Source organism: Anopheles darlingi, chromosome 3 (genome assembly GCF_943734745.1).
Source record: "Anopheles darlingi chromosome 3, idAnoDarlMG_H_01, whole genome shotgun sequence".
NCBI classification, from domain to species: domain Eukaryota; kingdom Metazoa; phylum Arthropoda; class Insecta; order Diptera; family Culicidae; genus Anopheles; species Anopheles darlingi.
The window spans coordinates 12,514,418-12,540,463 of NC_064875.1; the positions used below are offsets into that span (position 1 = coordinate 12,514,418).

Here is a 26,046-nt window from a genome sequence, read left to right on the forward strand (position 1 = left end):
GGCAGGGACTGTCTCCGTCCGGTTTCAAGCCGTGCATTATGGCGCGAAGGCTACCGACGGTGTGGAGGTTGGTACGTGTGAACAGGCGCACAAATAAAATCTTAAAACATCGTTAGGCAAACCGAAAAGAAAAGAAACTAAACACGCACATATTGACTGGTGAGGGTTGCTTTTGGGGATGGGGAATGGTACGCAGATACTGAGCTCGATCAGAAACGCAAATGCATCGAAGTAAAACAAAATCAAAGAAATAGGTGGAGAGAAAAGGGCTGAGAAAGAAAAAAAGCCTACTACTATTGCTACTACTACTACTACTACTACTACTATGTGGTGAATTATGTGAAATTTGGTTAACTATGAAAGTGTCAATCGTTATATTAGTAGTATGGCGTCTTTATTGACCCTGTGCCCGGGATGGTACTGGGAGCAAACTGTTCTTGCGCCCACTCGTCAACATGGCGCGCTCCGATGTGTGCACCCAATGGATTACTCGTCCTCGTCCTGCACGTAGAAAAGTATTGGCTTGTGTGAGATGGTTAATGCTTAAGCTTTGAATTAAATTTCAAAACAATAGCAACGGACGGAACAGAGGTGCAAGATAAGAGTAATATTTGGATCCCAACAACGTTTGTGGTCAATCGTTTTCAAACAAACACAAAAACCATCGGTTTGCACCATCGGCATCGACAGAACCACCACGCTGGCATCTTGGATTGGTTACTAAGCAGCCTTCCCGTTGTAGGGAGTCGAAATAACGAAATATTTTATGAGCTGCTGGCTGAAGAGGGTCTACCAACTTTTTGGACTTTTGTGAAAGCGAAAGCATTACATCAATCATTGCCACACCAAACAAACCGAACCCAGTTGTCAACTATCCAGCGAAAGGAAGTACACATAAAAATGGCACCCGGGATGGGGAGAATGGAATCGTGATTCTAGGTGAAAATAAGACGGAGAGGTTGATGTGCATTTTTTGTTGTGCTCTCTCACACTGTCTCAGGTGTGCCACGAAATGTGTGGATTCGCTGCCGTAACGATTGGAGAAGAAAAGAAATCCTTATTACGACAATGATACGTAGAATGCCGACATGGTGATGAGCCAAACGAATAAACAAACACACATACACAAACAGACACTCGAAACATAAAAGCCAAACAAAAACCAGTAATAATATTATTATTAATAAAAATTAATAACACAACTCTTACTAAGCATGTGAGTAACGGAATGCATGTGTGCATTCAATTTCTGCGAAAGAAATCGGACACAGCGTTCCAGACCGGCACGGGACGCATCAGCCTTCTCGAATTGGATTGACGAGTAACCTACCTGAGGACATTATCCGCTGTATTTGCTGTATCCGCTGCACAGTAGGCGAATCTTCAGTTGACTGACCCTTCAAGCATTCTCGGGGCCTCCTTCGTTAGTGTCGAACAAAGAAATTTTCGGATTGTAACAATATCTATGTTACACCAAACAAGTTCTTTTAAATTTTAAATTAGTTTTCATTTGTTTTTTGATAATTTTTTTTCATCCACTGCACTTACTCTCTTACATGCTCCATTCCCATTTTCAGGCCCCGGTTTGCCTCTTTTTTAAATGACAAAGGTAAATCTTCTTACAGGTTACATCGCAGCCACGTCCTTTCCTCCTTAACTTTTTCCTGCCTGCTTAACAGAATTTGCTCTCGTATCCCTTCTTCTGCTCATACCCCTCCCTCATCTCGACCAGCCTGCTTACTCCATTTACCAACCCATTACTACCTACTATCATTTGTTTGCTCTTCATAGTGTCTGCATTTGCACACGAGCATTTGCGCGTGCACGTTTGCGTGGGTCCGTCCTGTTTCTATTGTTTGATTCCATGGTCACGCTTGACCGCTAGGGTCGCACGCGGTGTTTCCGCACACACCACAGGTCTCAGGCCTCCATTTGATGGAAAGGGAGTCGAATTTTTGTTGTATAACGCTTCGCGTCTTCTTATGAATTAAGTTTACAGAGCTCCCAATCCAAAGGACAGAACAAGCGACTCTCTCAGTAGGCTAACACGTGTTTACGCGCACACAACGCACGCGCGCTCACACACGCACATTTTCTACCGCACAACCATGGCCACATCAGAGAGGGAGGTGATGAGTGAGAGGGTTTGAGTAGAAACTTCCGTTGCTAGGCGTAGAAGGCGCGACAATGAGAGCTGTATGCGAGTTTATCTCGTTCTTGCCCAATCTCTTAAAATTATCATGTGTTTTTAACAAATGTACAAATTTCTTCACGCATTTATTCATTTTCGCCCATTCATCTCATTATACAGTATTTGCTAGTTTGTATAGGAGCTCCTTTGTGTTAAATTATCATTTTTCTCCTTGTTATATGTTACATAGATGCATGTACAATATATATAGTTATATTTATAGAAGTATATATATATATGTATATATAGCACTACATGAAAAAATCAATATAAAAAACATATCTCCCTAGCAACACATCAATGTGTTGCTGTTTAAGTATTAAAAAAAAGAAGTAGATTAAAACATTCACAATGACCCCGGGGCAGCACCACCGAGCGCGACCTCTAAGTGTCACCACATCGAGTACTATTCACTCGCTATCTTCAATTGTAAGATTACTTAATTTCATTTACACTTCACTCTAATGATGCCATATGCAGCTAACAAATATCTTTTTATATATTTATATTACTGTGACAGGTGTCCACAGTTTTAGGTTTTTCTTGTTTCCTCCGGCAATTCTAAGAGGGTCTGGCGTCACAAATAGGAGCCCAGTAAAATCGACAACATAACGGACGAGAATGGCTGATGGTAGGGTGATGTTTTGCATGGAACGAACTAATCTAAAACCTTAAATCTCCATTTCGATGTCCTGTCCTCGTTCGTTGTGTGCTCCCCACCTCGCCGTTTTCTACCACAAATATCCTCCCTTCGTTTCTTTTGTCCTCGGCCGTGTTATTACGAATGTTCCAAGGATTCCAACCTGCATTATCATCTTCATCATCATCATTATCGACACCAACACTACGCTTTATTGGAGCACGCAGTGTTCTTTGAACTGGTTCATTCACTGGATTGATTGATTTACTGAGTGTGTGTGCGTATCTGTGGTTGACAAGGAATGAATAGTAACGGTGTGTGAGGATGTAACTAAGCAACTAACCCGAAACGGAACACGCCATTCTAAACGATCTGTTATACTTCAAACGATTCCCAAAAAGGCAGAGCTTCTAATAATAAAATTAAAATATTGTTCTGAAGAAAGTATAGCAGCGTAATAGAACCAATAAGGCCGTGTATCGTATATATACACCTATATGTGTATATATCACTATATACCTTCTAGCTTCTAAATCGAATGGCGAATCTTTTATTCAAACCATCAGTGACCAAAGGTAGGTTGATATAAATAATCAATTTGAAATTTAAATAAGAAATAATAATAATAATAATAATAATAATAACATACTATTATTCGTACCACACTGTGTGTCTACCTACAGTGGATTTCTGAACGTTGTCGTCCCCCAACCCAAATTCATATCGTAACCCTGTCCCTCTTTCTTTGCTAATCCAAACTTATAAATATCGCATCTCGCAAACTAAACGCTTAACAAACGAATTAATAAACGCAGAAGAACGAGTAAGAAGATATAAAGATTGTGTTCATTTCGTAAGAGAGGCGCGCGCTAGCTTCCTAGCATCTAAATTCGGATTTCTTTGCCTTCTTCTTGCGAGCCACTGCAGTTCGCGTGTTCCGCATTCGAGAATCGTATGCGCCAGGATAGCGCACGCGGTGACGATGAAGTTGCTGGGGGAACAGGTGGATAGATTTAACATGAACTAGGGATGAAATTCATGAAACAATTCTCCTATTAGCATCCTTCCTTAATGAAGTTTCCCGTGCCCTTCTAGATGGAGCGTCGCGGAATCTGTGGTACTCTATTTTGTTTGGTTTTCCATTTGCTACCGTGATGATTCGTTTGATTTTCGCCGTACATTTTTGATTCAATCTGGGTACTACTCCAGTGTAAAAATTAAATGGCAGATCGACAATTCCTCCTGCAATTGTAAGCATCAATATTCACAAGGCAAGTGCCTCGCAATAACGCACGTATAGGGAGGAAGAAAAAACGAAAAACCACCCAACGAAACACATCACTATATAAAGTGTGGACCACATTTTGTTACAAAAATCGAAAGCGCTGTTACGTGTTACGCATGCTTTCGTTTCTTCGTTTGTTTTTCTACAAATTTACATTCCATGGTAGATACTTTTTGTTTCGATTCCTCTTTCTAAACCTGCTGCTGCTATCAATAGTGTTAGGAACCGCGTGACACGGCCTGCATGTCAAGAACAGCGAAAAGTTGATGGTGGAGCATAGCTTTTCTTGTTGTTGCTGCTGCTACTGCTGTTGCTGCTGCTACTGCTGTTGCTGCCGCCGAACAGCGAAAGAATGCATTTTGATCTCCGTTCAAACTGACTTCTACGGGAAGTACTTCAAGGACTTTAATCGTTCAGCCGACATTCCGCCCTCGCTACGCAGTTCGGCTAGTGTCGGTGTGGCACTGAAGGTAGTTGCTGAAGATATGGGACGAGAAAGAACATTATCGATTAGCTTTCAGGTGATCGAGGAGTTTGGTCAAGGTATAAGAAAGGCCGCCGTTCTGTTACTTACTTATCTCTTCTGCCGATGCAAGAGCCTCGTAGTGATTGTGGTGGTGGTGGTGATGATGCTTGTGATTGTAATGATGAAGGTTGTGATGATGCAGATTGTTTTGTTCTGGAGAGGTGGCCCCACTGCTACTACTGCTACCGCCTCCGCCTCCGGTCACCTTTCTACCGTCTTTTCCAACCATTGACGACACACCAATTCCGGCTCCTGCTGATACTGCTGCTGTGCCATTGCTCAATCCTGGCGCAGTAGTGTTAGTAACGATCGTGTTGTTAATGACACTATTACGTCTACTGCTTAGTGTAGCTTTCGAATTCGAATCACCGGACGGTTTGTCGGTATCATCCTGCAGCTCCAGCTCTAGCTCCAGCTCGCGGCTAATAGAACTGCTCACGTCGTTGCTACTGATCGTGCTGCTAACCGCGGACGACCCGTTTCCTCCTCCACCACCAGTTGCCGTCATCGATGCTGCTACAGTAGTGCTACTACCGCCAATCGTTGGTTCTTCCCTTCCTGGCCGATTCGTTATCGCAGTACCGAGCAGCCGTGACGACACAATCGAACTCATAGTTATGGCAGAAGCAGATGGGGGACTTGTGGCGGTGGATAATGCGCTGCCACTCACCGAGCTACTGGACGTTGGACTACCGTCGGTACTGGTGCTGGTCTGTAGCTTCCGCTTGCGATACTCTGTCAGTGAGAGCTTACGCTTCGGTGTCGCTGCTGCAGCTGCGGATGTACCGGGAGCACCCGGTGCCGATTCGGTGCTGCTGCCAGCCGCCAACAAGGCCGGATTGAGACGTGGATCCGAGCTGGCCGTTTTGGTGAATATCTTCGGATAGTGACCTATCGCGGTTGTAGCCGCTGTGCTCGCACTCGCACCACTGCCTACACCTCCGACTGATGCTATGGCTCCAGCAATTGGCACCGTCGTCACTCCTGCAGTAGGCGTCATCGGATCCGTAATGCCAGAGAGAAGCGTCGGTTTCCCTAGGGTCGATGGTGAGACGGACAGTGAGCCAAGCGTCGAAAAGCTGGTTGGACGATCGACCGAGACAGTAGCGGCGGCAGCAGTGCGATGTGCGAGCATCGTACGCTCCAGCAAGTTGGAAACCTCCGAGCGATATTGATAGATACCGCCGACACCCGCTGTTCCGGATGAGGTAACACCGGAGGAGCTGCTGCTGCCGATAATGCCAACGACGCTCGACGATGATGGATAATCGTTGAACATCGAAGAAACTGAGTTCCGCAGCGGAGCTGCTGCTACTGGTGACGGCTGGGTATGATGTGGCAGATGGTAAGCACCGAGGGTACTCAGATGGCCACCTACGCCAACCGTGGGGGTAATTGGATCCGAGCGTAGCGTGGAAAATGACCGGATCGGTTCTGAGCCGAAGGTGGTGATTGACGGAATCGGTGCCCCTAACAATCCGGTTCCAATGGCACCGGCAACGGCAGGCGATAGGGTGGTCGAAGAGGCCAACACGGACACCGAGGATGGTGGCAGAGTAGCCTGCAGGACGGTTGGAATTTGGCTTACGACGGTGACACTCGATGGTGCAGCCGGTGCATCCTTTGGTATGGTGGTGCTGATAGCTGCTATTGCTGCTGTTGCTGATGATGGTGCTTCTGTTCCCTGGTTCTGTTCCTTTAAACAATTAAGATCAAAGTTGAGCTTCAATTGCTTCTTCGGTGGCGGATGATGACCGACCACACTACTGTTGTCCGGGGGCGTAAGGCTGGCTCCTTTTTTCTTCGATTTACTGCGATTGCGCGAGATCAGGTTCATGATGTTTTCCGTGTGAAACGAAGCAATCACTTTCTGCAGATCTTCCAGCTCATTTTGCTCGCTCTTCTCGCCGATCCGATCCGAGGACGACGATGCTGGTTTGGTGGCTGAGGGATGGTCTTTCCCGTCTTCTACGTCCTTTCCATTGGCGGTGACACGAGCTGAAGGCGTAATCAATGTCCGATTGTCCGGCCCGCCTATCCTGCGGCCACTGGCTGCGACAACGGCGTTGGCGGCATTCGTTTTCATCGTCGTTGATGATCGATTTCCACCAGCGGCTCCAGTAGTCGTTGCCGTTTCCTCGGACATCATTTGCATCATTTCCTGCTCGATAGACACACCGCCTTGCTCGTCCTTCTTGCTGTCTTTCGCTCCTCCCAGCAACGCCGAATCGGTGTCGTCGTCCTCATCCTCTTCTTCACTGCTACTGATGTTATCGAGATTCGGTTGCCCGATCGGTCGGCCCTGATCAATGGCCGCTAGCTGCTCCTCAACAATCGTCTCCACAATCTCATCGAACGTCGAGGACAATGACGCGCTGATGGAAGTGTTCAGGGCATCGGCGACGGATAGCGATCCGCGGCGAGCCGCCGCTGCAGCCTCTTCCTCCGATTCACAGTACTTGAGCTCCTTCTGTTCATCATCTGTCAATGACTGCAGCTCGTGCTCATGTTCATCGTCCTCCCCTTGATACACCATGTCCTTCTCATCCTTCTTTGGCAATTCGATGGTTTCGCTTTGTATTTCCACTTCCACTTCCTCTGCTAGAAGGGGCGACGAAGTATCCCTGGGAGGAAGGTCATCAATGATCTCCTCTACCAAAAGCGTGTCTTCGGAAGCTTCCGTTTTGTCGATTATCTCTTCTTCTACTACCGTCTTCTCTCCCGTTTCAGCCACAGGCGATGATGAGGGCGGCAACAATACTGCTGCCAAATTCTTTTCCGGTAGTTTCTCATCCTCCTCCGTTGCTTTCAGTTCTTCATGATCATGTACCGTCTCAGTAGTAATTTCCACTTGTTCCATTTGTTGTTCGACGACAATGGCATCCTCATTCATCTCTTCCACTACTCCCGTTGGCACTTCCTGCTCCGTCAATTTTATATTCTCTTGCGATGGCATTTTCAATACCGGTTGTTGATCCTCTTTGGCCGTTTCCACGTCCACCATATCCATCGCTATGTACTTTTGGCTTCCCTTGCTCCGTGGTGTTACTGGAGCAGCGACGAATGCCGCATCCGGGACATCCGAAGAAGAAGCTGTTTCTTTAGTACCTTCCTCAGCCGTTACCGATGGTTCTGCTGGAACCTCTACCTCTGCAGTGGCTGTTGATACTGTTTCTTCCTGCTGTGTATACTGCGCCGACGCCGGCAAGTACAGCTCAGATGCTTCTTCTATCCGTTCAGCAGTAGCCAGCTGTGAGTTAACGACTTCCGGCACCATCACCACCATCGGTGGAGTCCCCGCCGCTACTGTCACCGATTGAGTAACGTCCGAAGAAGTCGGCATCGCACCGGTAGCCGCAGTTTCATACTGCAACTGACCGGTTACCATTTCCAGCGGGATTGTATGTGGATGTGACAAATGATGCTGCGGATGCGACCGATGATGATGTTGGATCTGTTGCAACAACGAATGATGATGATGTTGGTGTACCGTTGGTAGTGATGGCGGCGGTGTACCCGATGCTGCTGCTGCTGCTGGTTGTACCGGTGTAGTAGGGCTGGCCCGCGGCAGTGGCAATAACGGGCCCGGATCGGCAAAATGCAGCGGTGTAAGCATCTTTACCGGCCCAGTTGGCATCGCTGCACGGGACAGATCCATCGCCTGTTTCTCCACCGTGGTCGCTGCTGCCGTTGATGATCGCGGATGATCCGGCCAGTATCGGTTCTCGGTGGTACTGTTGCTCGATGCATCAGGACCGCCGCTGCTGCCATCCGGATAGTTTGAGGAAACGAATGGAGTCTGGGATTGCTGCTGATCAGACACGACGGCAATCGGAGCAGGGGTTTCACGTACAACCCGGCGCTTCTTGAGCGGCGTTGCGAATCCGTTCGGTGGGGGAGGCGAAGAAGATGAGGATGACGAAGAATGTTGCCCACTACCGCCGGTCGGATGTTCGTCTGTTTCCTCCGAGATAGCCTGACGCAACCAGCGCTTCTTTACCGCGGCACTCTCCGTCGGACCTGCAGTGTTGCTGCTACTACTACTGCTGCTGGTTGATGTGACGAAACTTCCAGCTCCACCTGATCCGCCACTGTTGCCCGATCCACTCATTTCATTACTGACCGCCGGGGACATTGTGGAAGTAGGTGTAGCCCACTTACCCAGGTCCTGCGACGGGACCAAGGAGTTTTGAAGGATAAACTCTTCGACCTTCTTGGCCGCTATCAGTATGTTGCCACCACTGTTAGTAGTAGCCTCCACCAGCGTTTCACTGCCACCTTCCGAGGGGTTTCCTGGCTGTTTATCATCGCCCCCGATCACTACCGTCGGTGACGAGTAGATCGAACCGTCCGATTCCGTGACCGACGATGATGAGGCTGCTGCCGCGGCCGAACTGAGCCATTCACGGCTCATGCTTTTCTTCGTTTTCGCTTTGGCAGGACACTTAAAATCCGACTGATGTGATGGTTGCAGGTTATAGTGTGGTTCAGCCCCGGGAGATTGAACCGATCGTTGCTCCTGTTGCTGCAGTACATGCGATGCCAGCTGTGAAGAGCCAACCGAATCCGAAGACGGAGAACCTATCGCGGGTGCTTGTGAACCGGATAGATGATCAAGTGGTCCAACGGCTGCCTCTATAAGCATGCAAGCGGAACTGAGTAGCGGTAGGTTGCCCCCATCGTTCGCACTACCGGCACTAGTGCCGACACCGGAACCAGAATCCGACATTGTAACCGGCAAGTGGTGATGGTGAGTCGTGGTGCCGACAACCGCCTCGTTGCTAGCAGATTGCGAAAAGGTTAGCAGTAGCTCGGCAGCTTTATCATACTGGTCTCTCATTGAATGCTGATCATCCGCCAGCGTTCGTACTCTTTCGTTCGGTAGCTGCGACGACTGCTGCTGTTGCTTAGGCTCCTGCTGGTCGGTCGTTTTCGACTTCGATTTGGAACGTGCTGCTGCCGCTGCGAGCTTCTTACGGCGCTGCTGCGTCGAGGAAGCAAAGTGCTGGCTGACCGCTTTGCTCTTTTTCTTCTTCGACCGGGCCGAGGAGGACGAGCTCGAGGATTTGCTACCACCGAGCACGGACGAACGTTTCCGTTTGCTGCCACCGGCGCTACTGCTCCCACTACTGCTTGCCGATCCTCCAGAAGAATTCAGAAATGGAGCCGAACCAGAGGTCACGGCACCCGGTGAGACGATACGCCCCTCGAAGCTAGCACCACCTCCTTCTCCGCTACCAATGTCACCATACGAGGAACTATCGAGTGTGCCCTCGTCGGACACATTGCCACTCATCAACGCACTTGAGGTGGTATTTGAAGTGGAAATACTGCGCCTTTTCCCACTACCACCGCTGATGCCGCCAAAACCACCGGTGCCAGAACAGCTACCGTCACCACCACTCTTTCGCTGTTCCTTGAGCTCCTGTTTGCGTTGCTGCGATTGTTCCATCTTCGCAAACGCCTTCACGATTGCCTCCATTTTGCGCTCCTCACGTGTCAGCTTACGGCTAGGCTTCTCCGATGTGGCCTTCTTTTCTGTCCGCACACCACTGCCACCGCTGCCACCGTCACCGGATCCACTAGTCTTTCTGTTGCTTTTCGGATGATGATTTGGCTGTTGATGAAAGTGACCCGATCCGGATGACGAGGACGACGAGGATGGCCCGTGCACGGACGAGTGGCTGTTGTGCTGCTGCGAAGATTGCAGGCGCTTTAGGGGTGATGAAGGAACCGATGAGCCAGCCCCACTTCGACTGCTCGCCGACGACAACTGATCCACCGCAGACGGCTTCCTTTCGTGACCCATTACTGGTGAAGACAGTTCGCGCTTGACGATCTCGTTGTTACCGTCTTTCGTGACCGTCGAAGACTGCTTCTGTTCTGCGTCTTCTTCCGGTTTCACATCAAACGACCCTGGCTCGACCAGAGGCTTGTGCTCGGACAATGGTGAATCGAACTTCATCATCTGCTCCTTACACTGCAGCAGCTCAAATTTGTCGTCCTCGTCCATCTCCTCCTTGCTTTTTTCTTCCTTGGTATCCGGTAGTTCCTGTTTCACTTCTGGAACCACCATCCCCACGGCCGCTTCTGTGTCGTTCGTTGTCATTTTTCGTTCCGTGATGGTTTCACTAACAGAAGCGGCTGCCAGCGCCACCGGAGCAACAACCGGTGGTTTCGTCGGTGACAGCAGAAGCGAAACACGACGTGACGGCGGTTGCTTTATCGGTGACGTTGGTGGCGAAGGTTTGATCTGTATCTTGAGCACATCCTCAAGAATCTGTTGCTGGTGCAGTTGCTGTTGCTGCTGTATCAACTCCAACCGGGAACCGTGCTCTGTGTTACTGGTTGTGCTTCCACCGGCAGTGACAGTACCAACAGTCGTCAGCGATTCGGTCAGGTTCATCCGTGGTCCACCGGAAGCAGCCATGGCTAGGAGGGCAGCTGCTGCCGCATCTGGTGGTCCTGGTACAGCTACTTCTCCTGCTCCTGGCGAGGACTGCTTGTTGATCGGTGAGCTAGCCGGCGAGTTGGCTGCCGCAGCAGCTGCTATTGCCTGCTGATGAAGCGGATGGTAAGGGAGCGTCAGTGGTTGTGGAACGCCCGCAGGAAGTACGATTGGTGCCGTTGCGGTCGTCGTCGATGTTAAGCTGGTGCTATGGGGTTGCGGCGATCGTAATGGAGATTTCATATCGTAACAATGGTAAGGTGATGAGCCTGATATGCCTGCTGCGGGATGTTGAGGAGAAGCCATGATTGGAGGGCCACCAGCAGTTCCTGCTACTCCGAATAAATATGGACCATTGCCAAGGTGGCTGGCAGATGCTCCCGATAGACCGCTGCCCAAGGCAGCGCCTTGTAAGTCCTGTTGGTGATGCTGCTGCTGCTGCTGCTGCTGTTGAAGCAACTGTTGCAGATGTGCAGGGGGAATCAATGGTGGTGGAATGGTGGAAAGCTGCGATTGCGATGGCATCAGTCCTTCCGGCATCATCATCGGAGAGAGAGCACCGGGAAAAGCGGCCTCACCATGCTCGCCTCCACTACCACTCGTGGTGCGACTGCGTCCAATCGCCGCCGATGCCGCATTTTCCACGCTTCCTCCGAAACATGACAACGATGAGGAGGATCCGCGACTGGTACTGTTGTTGCGCGACTTCTTTGTGCCGGACTTTCTAACCGGTGGCTCCGTACTTGCTCCTCCTCCGGTTCCAATCGTTCCTATCTCACTGACGCTTCGCTTCAATGCCTGAGCCCCTAGCCGAGTGGAACTGCTCGTTTTAGTCGGAGTGGTTGGTGCAACTGCCGCCCCGGCACTGTTACTTAATGGTAGCCCATTGTTAGCACTTCCGATGCCGATCATCGCGCCCTGCGATGGAGTTGGTTCACTAAGCTGCGCAGAGTAGGCACAATCCTTGATCAACCCGCAGGCGCACACATTCGTGACGGTCGTGTGCGTGAGAATGACCACACCGCCCATCCGGCGAATTAGCTGCTCGTCATGCCGGATTGTGATTTCCGTGTTCGATTTGATGTTGGTCGTCGCCACCAGATACAGATGCACCACACCCTTCTCCACACTGTGCTGCAGTTCGGCATTCGGACGACACGAACGCCTCACGAAGCGTGCGTCATTTCCGTAGGTGCGTGTGTCGACGCATAGTTCCATTCCGCTGCCACCGGCGCTCGTCATCGGCAGCTGGTAAAGGAACAGGAACGGGCCTGCATTCTTGTTCTGACTTAACTTCCCATTCGCCGCCATATTGAAAAGCGATTGTAGCTGCTTGTGTTGACTGGTCAGCATATACTTGCCACGCACCTCTATAATGGGTGTACGCGGTTCAATATCGCTCGTACCGATCAGTATTTTGCCGCCGGCATGTGGCACCGTTGTACACCGTGGTGGCAATGCACCAGACCCCGGAATGACCAACAGTCTGTTGTCGTTCAGCAGCGGGTTCTGTGAGTGTTGCTGTTTGGCGAATGCTTGCAGCCTTGCACGTAGCTCTGGTGAATAATGGTTCGTCGAGGCCCACTCGTAGCTATCGATCCAGGTACGTATCATGTTGGTCAGCTTCTCGGTGCTCTGTTCGGCGCTCTTCGATTTCTTCTTCGATGGTTTCGCACCAGTACCCAAAGTGTTGTTTCGTAGCCCTTCCTTGTTGCGCTTCCCACTGGTGGTATTGTTGCTTCGATTTAGTGCCGCTTCGGCCTTTTTACTCAGCTTTTTCGTTATTCCTCCGCTAACTGCATTTCCACTGCCACTGATTATACCACCTGGTCCGACAAGAGTTCCACCAGCATTGTTCATACTATCACAGTTCAGTGACGATCCGATTGTTCCCATTCGGTCCGCTGCGGCGGCGGCCGCGGCTAGAAGCATAGTTGAAGGCATATCACCGCTTGCTGTTCCTGATGCATCCCCTCCGATCGTACCAGAACCGCTCACCAGCATCATTCGATCGTTTGTGTGGGAATGGTGCGAGGAAGATGGCGGAAATGCAGCACCACCCGGTGCCGGAGGTGCATTCATAAGCGAACCACCCAACGATGCTGGTATGGCCAGACTGTTGTTGCTGCTGCCAAACGGCATCATGGTCGATGACGAGCAAGATGACGAGTTGGACGAAATGCTGTCGGACTTTTTGCGCGATCCTGCGCCAGATGAGCGGGATTTCTTTGCACTCTTCACGCCGCTACCGCCTCCCGGCGCCGCACTATTGAAGTGTTGATGATGCGATGCACCATGCTGGTTATAAACACTATTGCTGTTGGCTCCTCCTGCTCCTTTTGATGTATGTAGATCGTTGTACTGTGCGTGGTAGGACGCATGGTGGCCACTACCTTTCCCACCGGTCAATGATACTGATGGTGGTAGCAACATCTGCTGTACATCTGCACCACTCGCGGCTAGTGTACCTGTTGTCCCGGTGGTGGACGAACTAGTTGTCCCACTCACAACATTGTTGTTGGCCAAGAACAGGCTCTGTTCTTTGCGCTTGTGCAGTTGAAGCTGACGTGCGCGTACCTTGTCCACCGGCCGAGGTTGACATAGCTCGCAATTATATTCATCTGGAATGTTGGAACGATCGATGCCCATGCAGTCCACGTGTTGCCAGGCGCTAAAGGATTCGAAAAAAGAACATAAAGAGAAGGGGAATTAGTGACAAGATCTACAATCCTATAACACGCACAAACAGCACGGAGATACTTACGAGCACTTGTCACAACATATCATGTAACCATCGTCATGTGTCAGATCGCAGATGCAACGCGTCACCGAATCATCCTCTCCCTCGCATTCGGGTGCCGTATCTGTTTCTTCGCCGAGATCGTTATCGAGACCGGCACCCGATCGCGAACCATTGCTGATGATGGACTGCGTGTCATCGTCATCGGTAGGCCGGCTCGTCGAGAGGCCTCCTTTCGCCTGGTACAAATACTCGTACATGCTATTGCTGCCTGACAGCGATGAGGATCCTTTGGCTAGTTGCGCCACTGGTAATCCTGTAGCGACCGGTGAGGCCACCCCTATATGACCGCTGCCAATCGGAATGAGCGCATTCATCGGTGGCATAGGTGAGGGGGCTGCCGGTGGGTTCATCGATGGCTGTTGTTGGTGTTGCAATGCAACAGATCCGCATAGTAGCCCCTGTTCCGCTACACCCCATGAGTTAGGGATGCAATAGGTATGATCCAGTATAATCGCCTGCAACACGGCCAGTCGACCACTGGATGGATCGATCGGTGCCGGACGCACCTCAACGCTATGCAAATCTTCATCATCCCGGTACTCTGCCGTTACTGCTGGATCCGGAGCGGTGGGTATCGATTGACTTGGTTCCAGGACAATGGTTCCTTCGTTCGATATGCTGTACGAGAGAAGAAAGCGAACAATAGTATTAAAAAAGCGGTCAGAATGTGTTACGAGGCAACCTCTACTTCATTCCATTGGTGATCTTTACCTCATTCTTCTTCCTGTTACTGCTGACGATTGCACTTCATACGCAGGCTGTTGATGCTGTTGTTGGTTGTGTCGGTTTTGAACCGATGGCACGTTAGCTGTGTACTGTGCATTGCCATGCAATCCGCTTTCCGCCGATTTCTTCGACAAACTCTGCAGGATGCGGGCCATGAACGTTTCGTCGGATTGTCCATTGTAGTAACCGGTGTCGTTACCGATTGTGTCGCTTGATTGTTGTTGCTGTTGTTGCTGCTGTTGCTGTGAAGGCTTGGAAGGCGAGGACGTGTACAAGTATCGAGTGTGACTGGTTTGCTGCTGGTTGTACGCAGGTGATCCGACATGATTAGTCAACGCTACTGCCTGTTGCTGATCAGTTGCTGTACTTCCATGCTGTTGCTGATGTTCAACCGCTACGTAAGAGGTCTTGATCGCGCTAGCCGACGATACGGGATTTGAGGACGCAAGATGATGCTGAAGCTGCTGCTGATTTTGCTGCTGTAGTTGATTCTGCTGATACTGTGAAACGCTATTGTGACGAGTACGGTTAGCACCAGAAGCAGCCTTCGGGGTCACCTTTGGTGTAGGACCAGTCGTAGTCGTACTTTTAGTCACAATTTTCGTGACCATATCATGTTGTTGTTGTGTAAGCTGTTGCTGTTGCTGCTGCTGCTGATCGTACGCACCAACACAAGCTGCTGCTGTGTAGAGATTGCTGAGACCTTTGTGACCATGAGTAGTGGTGCTGGTAGCGCTCGTTGTGGTCATCGTGGTCACACCGCCTCCATACGCTGACGTGGAAACAGTGTAAAAGCTTGCGGAAGATACATTCGGGTAGCGACTACTTGCTGTACCAAGCTTTCCCACTATCGTCGCCGTAGAAGACGTCGTCGGTGAGCTGCCTGCGGCGCTAGACACAAGCATCATCGGTGTACCGTGCTGCTGAAGGACAATCTGTGCGCCAGCATTACCGGTACTTCCCGAGGTGGAAATCATGAGAGGAGCACTACCAACAGTATTGCCACCGCCAACCGTCAATCCTGGTGACTGCGTTCTGAAGTGTGGTGACGGTGACAATGCTGCAGGAGACGATGCCGACACCTGTGGCTGTTGGTGGTGTGGATGTATTTGAATCAATTGATTTTTGGTCGTTTTCAGCAGGTTACTAGCAGCACCATTCCCAGTGGCAGCCGGCGTCGATAGCTTCGCCAATCCGTGCAGAGCGCTGGCGGAGAACTTGACAGTTCCAGAAGAGGTGGTGTTCGTAGCCACCATTACATTCCCTCCCCCCATTGAAGGCTGCTGTGGACTTGCCGACGTGGGTACCATCATTGTCGCCGGATGATGATGCTGTTGAATGGTATTCGAGGATGGATGCTGAAAACTAACGGTCGTTTGCACCGATGGCGGGGTAGTAGTGTAGTGTGGCGATGAAATAAGTGGTTGCTGGAGCGATACAGTTCCGTTACCATTAGAAACTACCACGTTGCCACCCTTCATATAGAACGTTGAGGCATTGCTGGTCGGAAGAGTGATGGTACCACCACCAGATTTTCCTGACGCCGTGCCAATTCCAACGCCACTTCGTACAGCTTTGAGACTTAAATTGACCATCGCCGTGCCTCCGGTGATTTGCTGTGACATCGGGAGCTGCTGTCCCCCCTTGCCCTGAAGCGTGACTGTTGCAGTCGATAGGGGTTTTGCGTTTTGTTGCATCAACTTGAGCGAAGCATTCTGGCTGACTTTGTTCTTGCTCGTTACCGGTACAGGCTTCACGGAGTGAGCTGCTGGAACAATGCTTTTAAGATCAAACGTCGCCGTCGTCGTCCCTCCAATACCTGGCCCTGCGCCTCCTCCACCGGTGTCCTGCAGCGTGTTATACTGTGTTTGCGTCTGCAGTATCCGACCACCGTTGCTGAGCGTAGTGACGGTACTCGTTGTGCTCCCTGCTCCAGTGGCATTACTGTTGCTGTTGCTCGATGGTATCCGTGTTAACAGCTGAATGTTCCTTGGAACGGTCAACTTGTGTACCATCGTGCCCGGTGCTTTTGGTGCTGTTGACATACTACTACCACCACCGCCACCGCTGACGGTAGCCGACACTACGATGTGTTGCGGATGCTGCTGCTGCTGGAGCTGAACCTGCGGCTGCGTTTGGTTGGAAGTTGTCGTGGCAATACTCTTCATCTTCGAAAACGGCACACCGATTAATTTCGCACTTGGGCCCAATTTGGCACCTGTTGACGTGAGCACATTAAAGTTCTTCCCAGCAGCATCGATGTAGTTAAACGTTTGCTGTTGTGGAAAGGCATGCTGTGCCGGTTGCTGATGATGCGGATGGGCTTTCGAGACGATTGTTGCACTGCCAAGCATTTGTACGAGAGAGCCACCAGTTGGCGCCGCCGCTGTTACCAGGGGAACGCCGCTAGCTGCAGCATCGGACACGTTCGTCTGCTGTGATAGCATGTTCATACTGTTGCTCGTTGGAGCGTTATGGCTACTGCTGCTATTACTAGTGCTGCTGATGCTGCTGCTGCTACTGGTTAAAATGTTGCCATTGTTGCTAAAACTATTATTGCTGCTGCTACTGCTGCTGTTGTTGCTGCTGGTAATGTTGCTTCCATAGCTGATCAAATTAGAATACTGTACAGCGCACTCGCGTAGCTTGATTGCATTAGCGGCGTTCGAGAGTTGCTGCAAACCGGCGGCCGCAGTCACCACGTCGCTGCTATCCATCAAATGATGATGGTTGGTCAGATGATGGGGCTGATGGTGTTGTTGAATGGCAGCGGGCCCACCTTCGAGAACCACGATATTTGCTGGTGAAGAGGCCGTGTTTCCACAACCGCTACTGCTGTTGCTGCCTCCTCCATTGGCATTGCTGCCTTCACCTGATGCGCTGTTCTTGAACGTACTGTTGCTGTTGCTGCTACTGCTGGCACTACTGTTCATGGAAGCAGCAGACATGTTGTTTGCTTTTCGTTGCTGCTGCGGCACACAAAGTTCGTCTACTTTCCGTTCCAATCACTTCCACAGCACACATCTATCAATAACTGCTACACTCTGTTACTAAAGAAGGAACAGTCGTGTGTTCAGGCGTGCCGTTCGCGTTTAAGGGCGGCCCGCTACTCCACCTCTACACCACACACTACACTTAACACACAACCGGTACGTACGTTAAGAGTTAACAACACTCTTGTTTGAGCTATTTTTTACAGTTCCCAATTGATTTTCGCTGCACGTTCTCTTTGTACACGAATCCTTCACCGTTACGATTCGATCTGCGGCTAATGTGGTGCTCTGCAGCAGACACCCCAATTGTCGTCCTTTTCACCGCTATGGCGAGGATAATGGCAACAATCTACGAGCACCTCTGCTTCTACGTAGCACGATGCTAGATAAGGTTTTGTGCCTCGCGCGAAATATACCACTTGCGGATGTTCTTCTTCTAAACACAAGAGTCGCTGATACTCGTTCTGCTCTTGTGCATCAATTGTCAATGGTAACGTTGATGATGATGTTGCGGCTAATGCTAGTACGGCTGCTCCTTCGGCAACCCAATCCAGCGCCTCCTCCGGTGCCGATGGATCACACCTGACGATGCTATCAATGATGATATCGCTGGGAAGATGGGTTTCGCGTTCGTCGGATTCTACTGACAGCGCGTAGGCCATGTCAGAACGTTTCATAGCAAACTTCCTGGAAGAGATAGAGAGAGAATGAAAATTAACAAATATTCCACCTACTAACAAACAATAATAACAATAGTGCTAAGAAAAAAGCATTTTGCATCTATATTCTCTTTGAAGTAAGAGAGCGAGAGTGAGGACCCATAGAGAGAGGTAAAGATCTGATCGGTCTAAAATCCTGCGGATGGAAGAGGTGATAGCAAAGTAAAGGATATGCGAATAACAAACATGCGCACTCGCCTTTCGCATCTTCCCGTTCTCAGCATGTTTATCGACATTTCCACCCTCGATCGGAGTATTCTGTAGTCAGTATCTTGTACTGTCATCGACCGTATTTTGTGCTGTGCGTTGAGTAATTCGCTACTTAAATGAATAAAATAAAAACGCGAATCGACAGAGTCTAATTACGATCTAATCGCCTCGACTCGACACATAGCTGGTGTAGGCCTGTAGGGCAATTTCGCATCGCCACTAAGCTGGAACGCGAAAGAGCGACAAACGAGAATTTCAAATGGAAATTGTTTGCTCAACCACCAATCTCGCATCGACCTCCCTCTTACTGCGTCATACCGAAATGCACCAAGAGGCGCCCAACCAAAGCAAACAAGCAGCAAGCTACAAACGAACGGAATTCATCGCCTCTCTTTCGCTCTCCCTCTCTCTCGATAATTTTCGCTCTCGCACGCTCTCTTGTGCGCAATCGCACGATTCGATTCCGGTTTGAAGCATAACAAAACACACACCGAAGACAGCGCTGGCGGCGGTAGATCAAACACACAACGCGAATCTCTCAGCCTCTCGCAATGAAACCAAACCAGAAAGTTGGAGTATGCGCACAATCGTGGTCAATAAATAGCTTGACGTTTGATCATACAAGAATGTGGCTCTCCACGCACACACACGATGCTACTGGTTTTGCTAAATTCTAGCTCCACAGAAACACAAAACAAAGAGCCGCGCACCACCTCTGACCGTTTTCCACTCAGCACGCACACGTTTTCGGGGCACACGGGAGAACAGCATCCCAACCAAGGTGTCATGGCGATTCACATTCCTACAGCCGAGCAGCAGGAGGGGATTTATTATTCCGTTCCGTGTGCTCAGACTCGCGACGAACGATCAGCATACATCAGGCAGGCTTGCCTTGAGGCGATAAATTCTGACACATCCGCGTTTAGCGAAGCTTCTACGCACCGTACGCACAAAAAAAAAATCCAGCGCGCCTGTGTTGGTGAGAGCACTCGTTCGACAGCAAAACACAAAACAAATATGGCGGCACACAGCATTTTTTGCTCCGCAACACATTTCAACGCGCGAGGAAGTGGCAATGGATTCATTTTTCAACGTGCAACGCGTGCTTAACGGATTCGTGAACTTCCAGCTAATCCTCTCCCAGTATTAATCAGAATCGATGATGCTCACAATGCATTTCCTCACTCAAAGTTGTTTCCACGGAAAGCAGCACGAACCACCAGCACACGCGCTTCACGTTTCGCATTCGACACGGGAAATCTCAGGAAACTGAATCATTCGCCTTCACGGATCCTGAGCACGGTCCAAAGTGTTCACCCACCGTCAACCACACGCGCGCACCGCACTACAAGAACTAAACATATAACCGTAGAGTTTCGCTCCGTGGAAATCACTGTACACCCTTTATTTATACCCACTACCTGAAATTCCCCCTACCCAGTACAACAGGCGATGAAATGTACTGCCTCCCAGGCCAAACATATTCTGTACCTTGGACCAGCTGAAAATTTTACTTTCCCTACTAGGTCGACAGTCCTATCCTCACACATCGTACTTATCCCAGCGATTTCATTAGAATCCGTTATGAAAGGGCAATCACAGTGCACTGTGAAAAGGGAGTTCCTCGCTGCAGCGTGTGCCCAATGTGTTCCGATATTGATTGGGAAAACTTACGATGTATCAAACCAGTTGCACTGCAGCATCTCAGAAAAATGCTCGCAAACCAAAAACCGAGGGAAGAAGAATGGCACCGCGAGAAAAAGCGTCTTTTTTGACAAACCTTTCTGCCACCGAAAGTGACAGAACGCGGAGGAAAACGCGCTACGTTTACAACTGGCACTTGGCACTTGGCGAAAAGAAAAAGGTGCGCGAACGTTACGTTTTTCATACCCATTTTCAATGGATCACATTTCAGCGTTAACAAAATGAACGCTCAAAAGATTCTTGAACATCTCGTTGTTATTAGAGCACGACGTGGCCCTTCCTACATCTGTTTCTGCATCGAGCATCTGCAGAGCGCTATCCTCTGCCCCAGCCGACTGCGACAACAGACGCCTTTGAAACAAAAAGGAACTTCCGGGTGAGGAGGGAGGATCGTTTCGTCGTTCCTCAGATTGCTCGCGGTTGCGTAATAATAGAACAGTGCGAGTGGCAGTGCGGGCCTAGTGTGCAGTGTATGCCTGTTTTCTCGTATATCAGAGAGCATCCTAACGATATAGCGACCAGCCACGATGAGATGGTGTGTGCACGATCGCCGTGCGTATCGTTGCCACTGCGTGGTACGGCTACCAGCAAATTGAAGCAATCATGCTCATGATAATCGCGAAGGCCACCACCGACGACGAATCTCCGTAGCTTTGGACGAAAACGTAGTACCCGAGATGGTGAGCATCCGGACACTCGCCCTTCTCCCCGTATCACATCCCACCGTTTCCGTTTCGAGCGACGTTACACACATTATTGTGGGACACATATTTCGGTGGTTTCGGCGCGTAGATCACTGATGCTGAATGCTGATGGACCATAATAACATCCGCTCGTGCGAGACCAAAGAGCGCAGCCACACGATGCGCGTGTCGTGTGCACTCTGTGTGTGTGTGTTGTGCGAGCGTTTCATCTCGCCGTCCGTCACTGTGCTCCACCACAGCGCACGGCGGTGCGCTGCCAATGTTGGGTGAGATAAAATAGCGATGCTCTTTGCCAGCATCCCACCATATTCTCTTTGTGCTCTCTGTGATGATGCTCACGTAGTACGTGCGTCGAATCCGTGCCCTGTCGCACCGTGCCGCTGTCGGCGGTGTACCAACACACGAAACCCAACGGGCAATGCGCGATTTACCAACAAAACTAAAAAACAAAATTCAAAAAATGTGGCATTTTCCAATCCCCCCTCCCTACGTTTCTCACCAGCCTGGCATTGTACCATCGGTAATCACGCTGTAACCTTACTGGGTGGTGATGGCAGCAGTTTCTTTTCCCGCTTTTCGTATAAACGCGGAGAGCATAATCGAATCCTTCTCTCCACGCATCTTTCGTGAATCGATGGCATTATGGGGTTGATTGTTCGTCCATTATTTTTTCGCCAATCGAAGTGGATGTCTATCGATCGTTGAGGCGCGCTGGGTTGCCCCTTCGCCATCACCACTGATCATAGCGCATTCAAGGGTGCCCTCTTTGCATCAAGTACTCGTAGACAATTCGAATGAAACGTCTTCGTGGTCTTCGTTGCTGTTCCGGTATACGATATTATTGACGGTCCCTACAAATGAAGAAAGTTATGCATCTCGCTCGTAATTAGCCCAGCTAAAACGTGCACCATTCCAGTTATGGTAGTTAGATTGAGTGCCAAACTAACGGACAATTTTCTAGGCAACAGTCAAAGTAACATAGGAGGAGCAGCGATTTCATTCGAAATGTAAAAAAGGTCATTCGGTGGAAAAGGAGGACACAAGAAATAGAAAAGGAAGCAAAGTGAAGTAAACCAAACATATAAAGGTGCCAGAGCATGGAGAGCATAGAAAGAGGAGAGACAGAGAGAGAGATTGCAACATAGCCCCCTCACGCACACCAACCGCGAGCATATTTCGCGTGTCGCGCTTTTTGTTTTTTTCTTTTCTTTTCTGTCTCTTCCTCGAACAAACAAACACCATCGCGCTCTCTACACGCCACGAGTGATGGTATGCGTGGGCTGGCGCCATCATTGCACGCACACTAGCCGCATCGCTAGTTCCGGGTGACAAAACATAGAGGGCGCAGCGATCGCTCTGCGCGCGCTTAAGTGTGTGTGTGTTTACGGAGATGCAGCACAACAAGGGGGCAGAGCAGGCGAAAAATGGCTAATTGCGAAGCCAAAGCACCCCAGAAAATCACGAAGAGCAGATCGATTAAAAGATGACCAGATGGGAGGATGTATGCCTTGTGGAAAAGGTTTGCCACTGCACAAATGCCTTTCGCCTGGACTGCCTGAACGGTCGACGATGACGACGACGACGTCAAAGCAATTCAAAGATTTCATAGAAACGACCACAGTGAGAGAAATAGAAGAAGTGTGAGAGAGCGATGAGGAGAGGAGGGAGCGAAAAAATGTCTGCCTGCTGCGAACACAACACACCAGCAGCAGCACGAGAAGATCGATGCCTCTGATGAAGCACCTATCTCGCTGCGCCGCCACGCCATCCACCGTCGTTTCCACTTCCGCTGATGGCTTCCAACACATTCGCCCAAAAACCTATGAACAGATTTGTGTTGGGTGGTAGTTTTCAATCGTCATTAAACGTCCACTCTCGCAGATTCTTCGTCTTTTTTTCCCTTCTTGCTACGCACGCGACAAACGCGATTCACAAGCACGCACGCACACACATAGCCACACGGAGGCACACGCACACACGATGCACACATACGGCACACTGTAAGGCGCGCGGAATATAACCCTTCTACTGCCGAGAATATATCGACGCGATCCGCGCGAAAGAAAACCCCAAACCAACCCACTGCTCCCACGTTTGACCGAGGGTTTTTCCTTCCGTCGTAAAACGAGAACTTTTCTCCGCGTACAGACGGCCGCTAGCTCACTGTCGCTGCCACCGTTGCCACCGTTGCTACGGTCTGGACAGCAGGACAGCGGAAGGCAAAGGGAATCAAGGAAACGGACTACTTACTACTGCTACGCCCGAACGGTAGACGATGCGCGATGCCCGCACCGTACGTTGGCTGCCGATGCGGCCACCTTCTTTGCGGTTCTCGGGCGGCTTTCGCGATGGGTAGTAGAACCAATAGCTGCTGCCGCTCCTATCCACGGGGACTCCCCTTCGCTTCTGGCCCTTCTTTTCACTTGAGGAACCGCCGCACTGAAACCCTCCGGATTAGGTCGCGATGACCGATGAACGGACGGACGGACGGAAACCGAAACTCTCCTGTTCCCAGCGGTTGGGAAAAAGGAAAAACCCGCGCGCGCACACACACACTGGGTTCGGTCACTGTTGGTACGGCATCTTGCTGTTGCTGCTGCACCCGAAAACTCTAATTCACGATAGATAATATTCTGCTGCGCGAACAAACTCAAATAATTGCTGGGAGAAAAAGATTGCCTTCTCCGGACTTGCTGCTGCTTGGTTGCTTGCACACACAAACACGCACATACACCTAAAACCCAAGATGGCCGCAAGTTGCTCGATTCCTCGATTAACGCTGCAGTTCGTCGTTTCATCGATTCGAGCTGTTGCTGCCGAGGTCGAGGTGTTTAAACAGAATCCAGGAGTCAAAACTTCCGCGGCTCGAAGCACGAACGACAGTGATGTTCAGTAAAATATGAGCATTTTCCTCATAAAAAGGCAAAATTTTCATACAAAATCAGAATTGTAAGCTTAAAAGTGGCCTGCATAGCACTGTGCCGCTGTTTTGGTTCGCGGTGTGAGGTTAGAGATCGATTCAAAAATTCATGTAAAATTGCGAAACTCTGAGCATTTTTAACCATTTCCTGCGTGATAACACAAAACCAAGTCGCTTGCTACTCCCGCCGTCTTTCCCGTTGGAAAAATAGGCTGGAAAAGTCCAGCCGTGTTTTTTTTTCCGGAACAGCGACGGTTAACACCGGACCCCGACGGCCAAGAGTTGTGGAATCTCGCCTTTTATTATCATCCTTCCGCTCATCTCGGACAGTTGTAGATCCCGCACACGCGACCGCGATTACGTTTATTAATAGCCTCCTGTGCGGTACGCTTTCCCACCCTGTCTTGCCCGAGCTCGTGGTCTTAGAAAGTTGGTTCCGCATCCTCAACGTGGTCGCCGTCAACGATATATTGTGCCTTCCGAATGATACTTACATTGTTTAGCGGCAGCACAGAGATTCGGTAGTGCAAAGAGAGCAGTTAAGACTTCTTTACATAATCACCATGACGACGGAATTAAGGTAAGGGGGTACCGGAGCGGCGTCGCCGGAACCGCGCTCTTGGCTGATTGATGATAACCTCGGGGTGGCGACCTGAGCTGGCAACAAAACAGCTCGCTTTATCACGCTGCCCTTCATACATCTCGACGGTTTTTTTTCTTTCTTATTCATTTCCTTGTAGAGATAATCTGATCATTGGCCTTGGCAACCCGTTGCTGGACATTTCGGCCGTTGTGGACGGCGAGTTGCTCAAGAAATACGACCTCAAGCCCAACGATGCCATTCTCGCCGAAGAGAAACACATGCCACTGTAAGCGCACCGACCACCGACCGACCGCTGGTGCGAGATGATAAATGCTTCTTCTGCTTGCTTCTAGCTACAAGGAGCTGGTGGACAAGTACAAGGCGGAGTACATTGCTGGGGGCAGTGTGCAAAACTCGCTGCGCGTTGCCCAATGGGTGATACGTCGTCCCGGCGTGGCGCTGTTTTTCGGTTGCATTGGTAACGACGATTATGGGCGCATCCTTGATGAGCGGGCGACGGCAAGCGGCGTGAATGCGCAGTACCAGCGCACTACGAAGCAACCGAGCGGTACCTGTGCGGTGCTGATCACCGGTACACAGCGCAGCCTGTGTGCCAATCTGGCCGCCGCGAATGAGTTCAGCTGCGAGGAGCTGAAATCGGATCGGAACGTGGCGTATCTGAAGCAGGCCGAATATTTCTACGTATCCGGGTTCTTCTTCACTGCAAGTTTCGAGAGCGTACAGTTCGTCGAGACGTTCACGCGTGCCGCCGATGATAACAGTCAGAGCAAGAGGCTATTGCTCATGAATCTCAGCGCTCCGTTCGTGCCGATGTTTTACAAAGAAAATCTCCGTGAAGTGATGCCATCTATCGATGTGCTGTTCGGCAATGAGACGGTTGGTGTTCATAAGCTGTGAGAGCTCGAATGGCTGCTGTTATATGCTTCGCTTTTCTTCGCTCTTCATTTTGCAGGAGGCGCGCGCAGTAGGCGATGTGTTCTTCGATGGTGATACAGATCTAAAGAGCATCGGGTTGAAGCTGGCCGGCTGGACGCACAACATCAGCAAGGCCCCCAGTAGGCTTCCGAACCGGCTGGTGATCATCACACAGGGCAGCGAACCGGTGCTCCTGTTCGACGGTACCAGTATACGCGAGTTCCCGGTGCAGAAGCTGCCGACGGAAGAGATTGTCGACACGAACGGAGCAGGCGACGCGTTCGTCGGTGGTTTCCTGGCGCAGTTCGTGCAAAAGCGATCGATCGATACCTGCATCGAGTGTGGCATCTGGACTGCGCGGGAAATTATTAAACGTTCCGGCTGCACATTCGAAGGGGAACCAACGTTCCAGCCATCGCACTAGGCTCTCAAACGCACATGTTGTTTCGCCGCTTTCAAGCCTCCAAACCCACCACAGCACACTTTCTCTACCTACAATTTACCTCGAATAACCAAAACGGTGGCTAACGTGCGTGTGTGTGTGAGGGCATGCACGGGTAGGAATGACGGGTTCAACATTGTTATACTTTATATGCTAAAAAAGTTCGGAAAGGACATGATATTCATCTGGATGGATGCATTCGTCTCACACTATCAA

General features: G+C 50.2%; 2 protein-coding genes across 7 annotated transcripts; one reads left to right on the plus strand and one right to left on the minus strand.

Annotated features, from left to right (window-relative positions):
- Nucleotides 1-1,397: 1,397 nt before the first annotated feature.
- On the minus strand, nucleotides 1,398-23,657 carry LOC125956050 (serine-rich adhesin for platelets). 5 transcript variants are annotated; one of them, XM_049687526.1, is made up of 5 exons: nucleotides 23,200-23,657; nucleotides 14,605-18,299; nucleotides 13,855-14,511; nucleotides 4,691-13,761; nucleotides 1,398-4,593 (listed from the first exon to the last, which is right to left on the minus strand). In XM_049687526.1, the coding sequence occupies exons 2-5, from the start codon at nucleotides 17,565-17,567 to the stop codon at nucleotides 4,499-4,501; spliced, it is 12,786 nt and encodes a 4,261-aa protein (XP_049543483.1). In that variant the 5' UTR covers nucleotides 17,568-18,299; nucleotides 23,200-23,657; the 3' UTR covers nucleotides 1,398-4,498. The 5 variants fall into 5 exon arrangements, with proteins under 5 accessions (XP_049543483.1, XP_049543485.1, XP_049543484.1 ...); XM_049687528.1 differs by lacking the exon at nucleotides 23,200-23,657 and adding an exon at nucleotides 21,491-23,170; XM_049687527.1 differs by lacking the exon at nucleotides 23,200-23,657 and adding an exon at nucleotides 21,449-23,170.
- Nucleotides 20,802-26,010, plus strand: LOC125956116 (uncharacterized). 2 transcript variants are annotated; one of them, XM_049687682.1, is made up of 5 exons: nucleotides 20,802-20,820; nucleotides 24,200-24,449; nucleotides 24,610-24,738; nucleotides 24,806-25,349; nucleotides 25,426-26,010. In XM_049687682.1, the coding sequence occupies exons 2-5, from the start codon at nucleotides 24,433-24,435 to the stop codon at nucleotides 25,810-25,812; spliced, it is 1,077 nt and encodes a 358-aa protein (XP_049543639.1). In that variant the 5' UTR covers nucleotides 20,802-20,820; nucleotides 24,200-24,432; the 3' UTR covers nucleotides 25,813-26,010. The 2 variants fall into 2 exon arrangements, with proteins under 2 accessions (XP_049543639.1, XP_049543638.1); XM_049687681.1 differs by lacking the exon at nucleotides 20,802-20,820 and having other exon boundaries at nucleotides 23,962-24,449.
- Nucleotides 26,011-26,046: the final 36 nt, after the last annotated feature.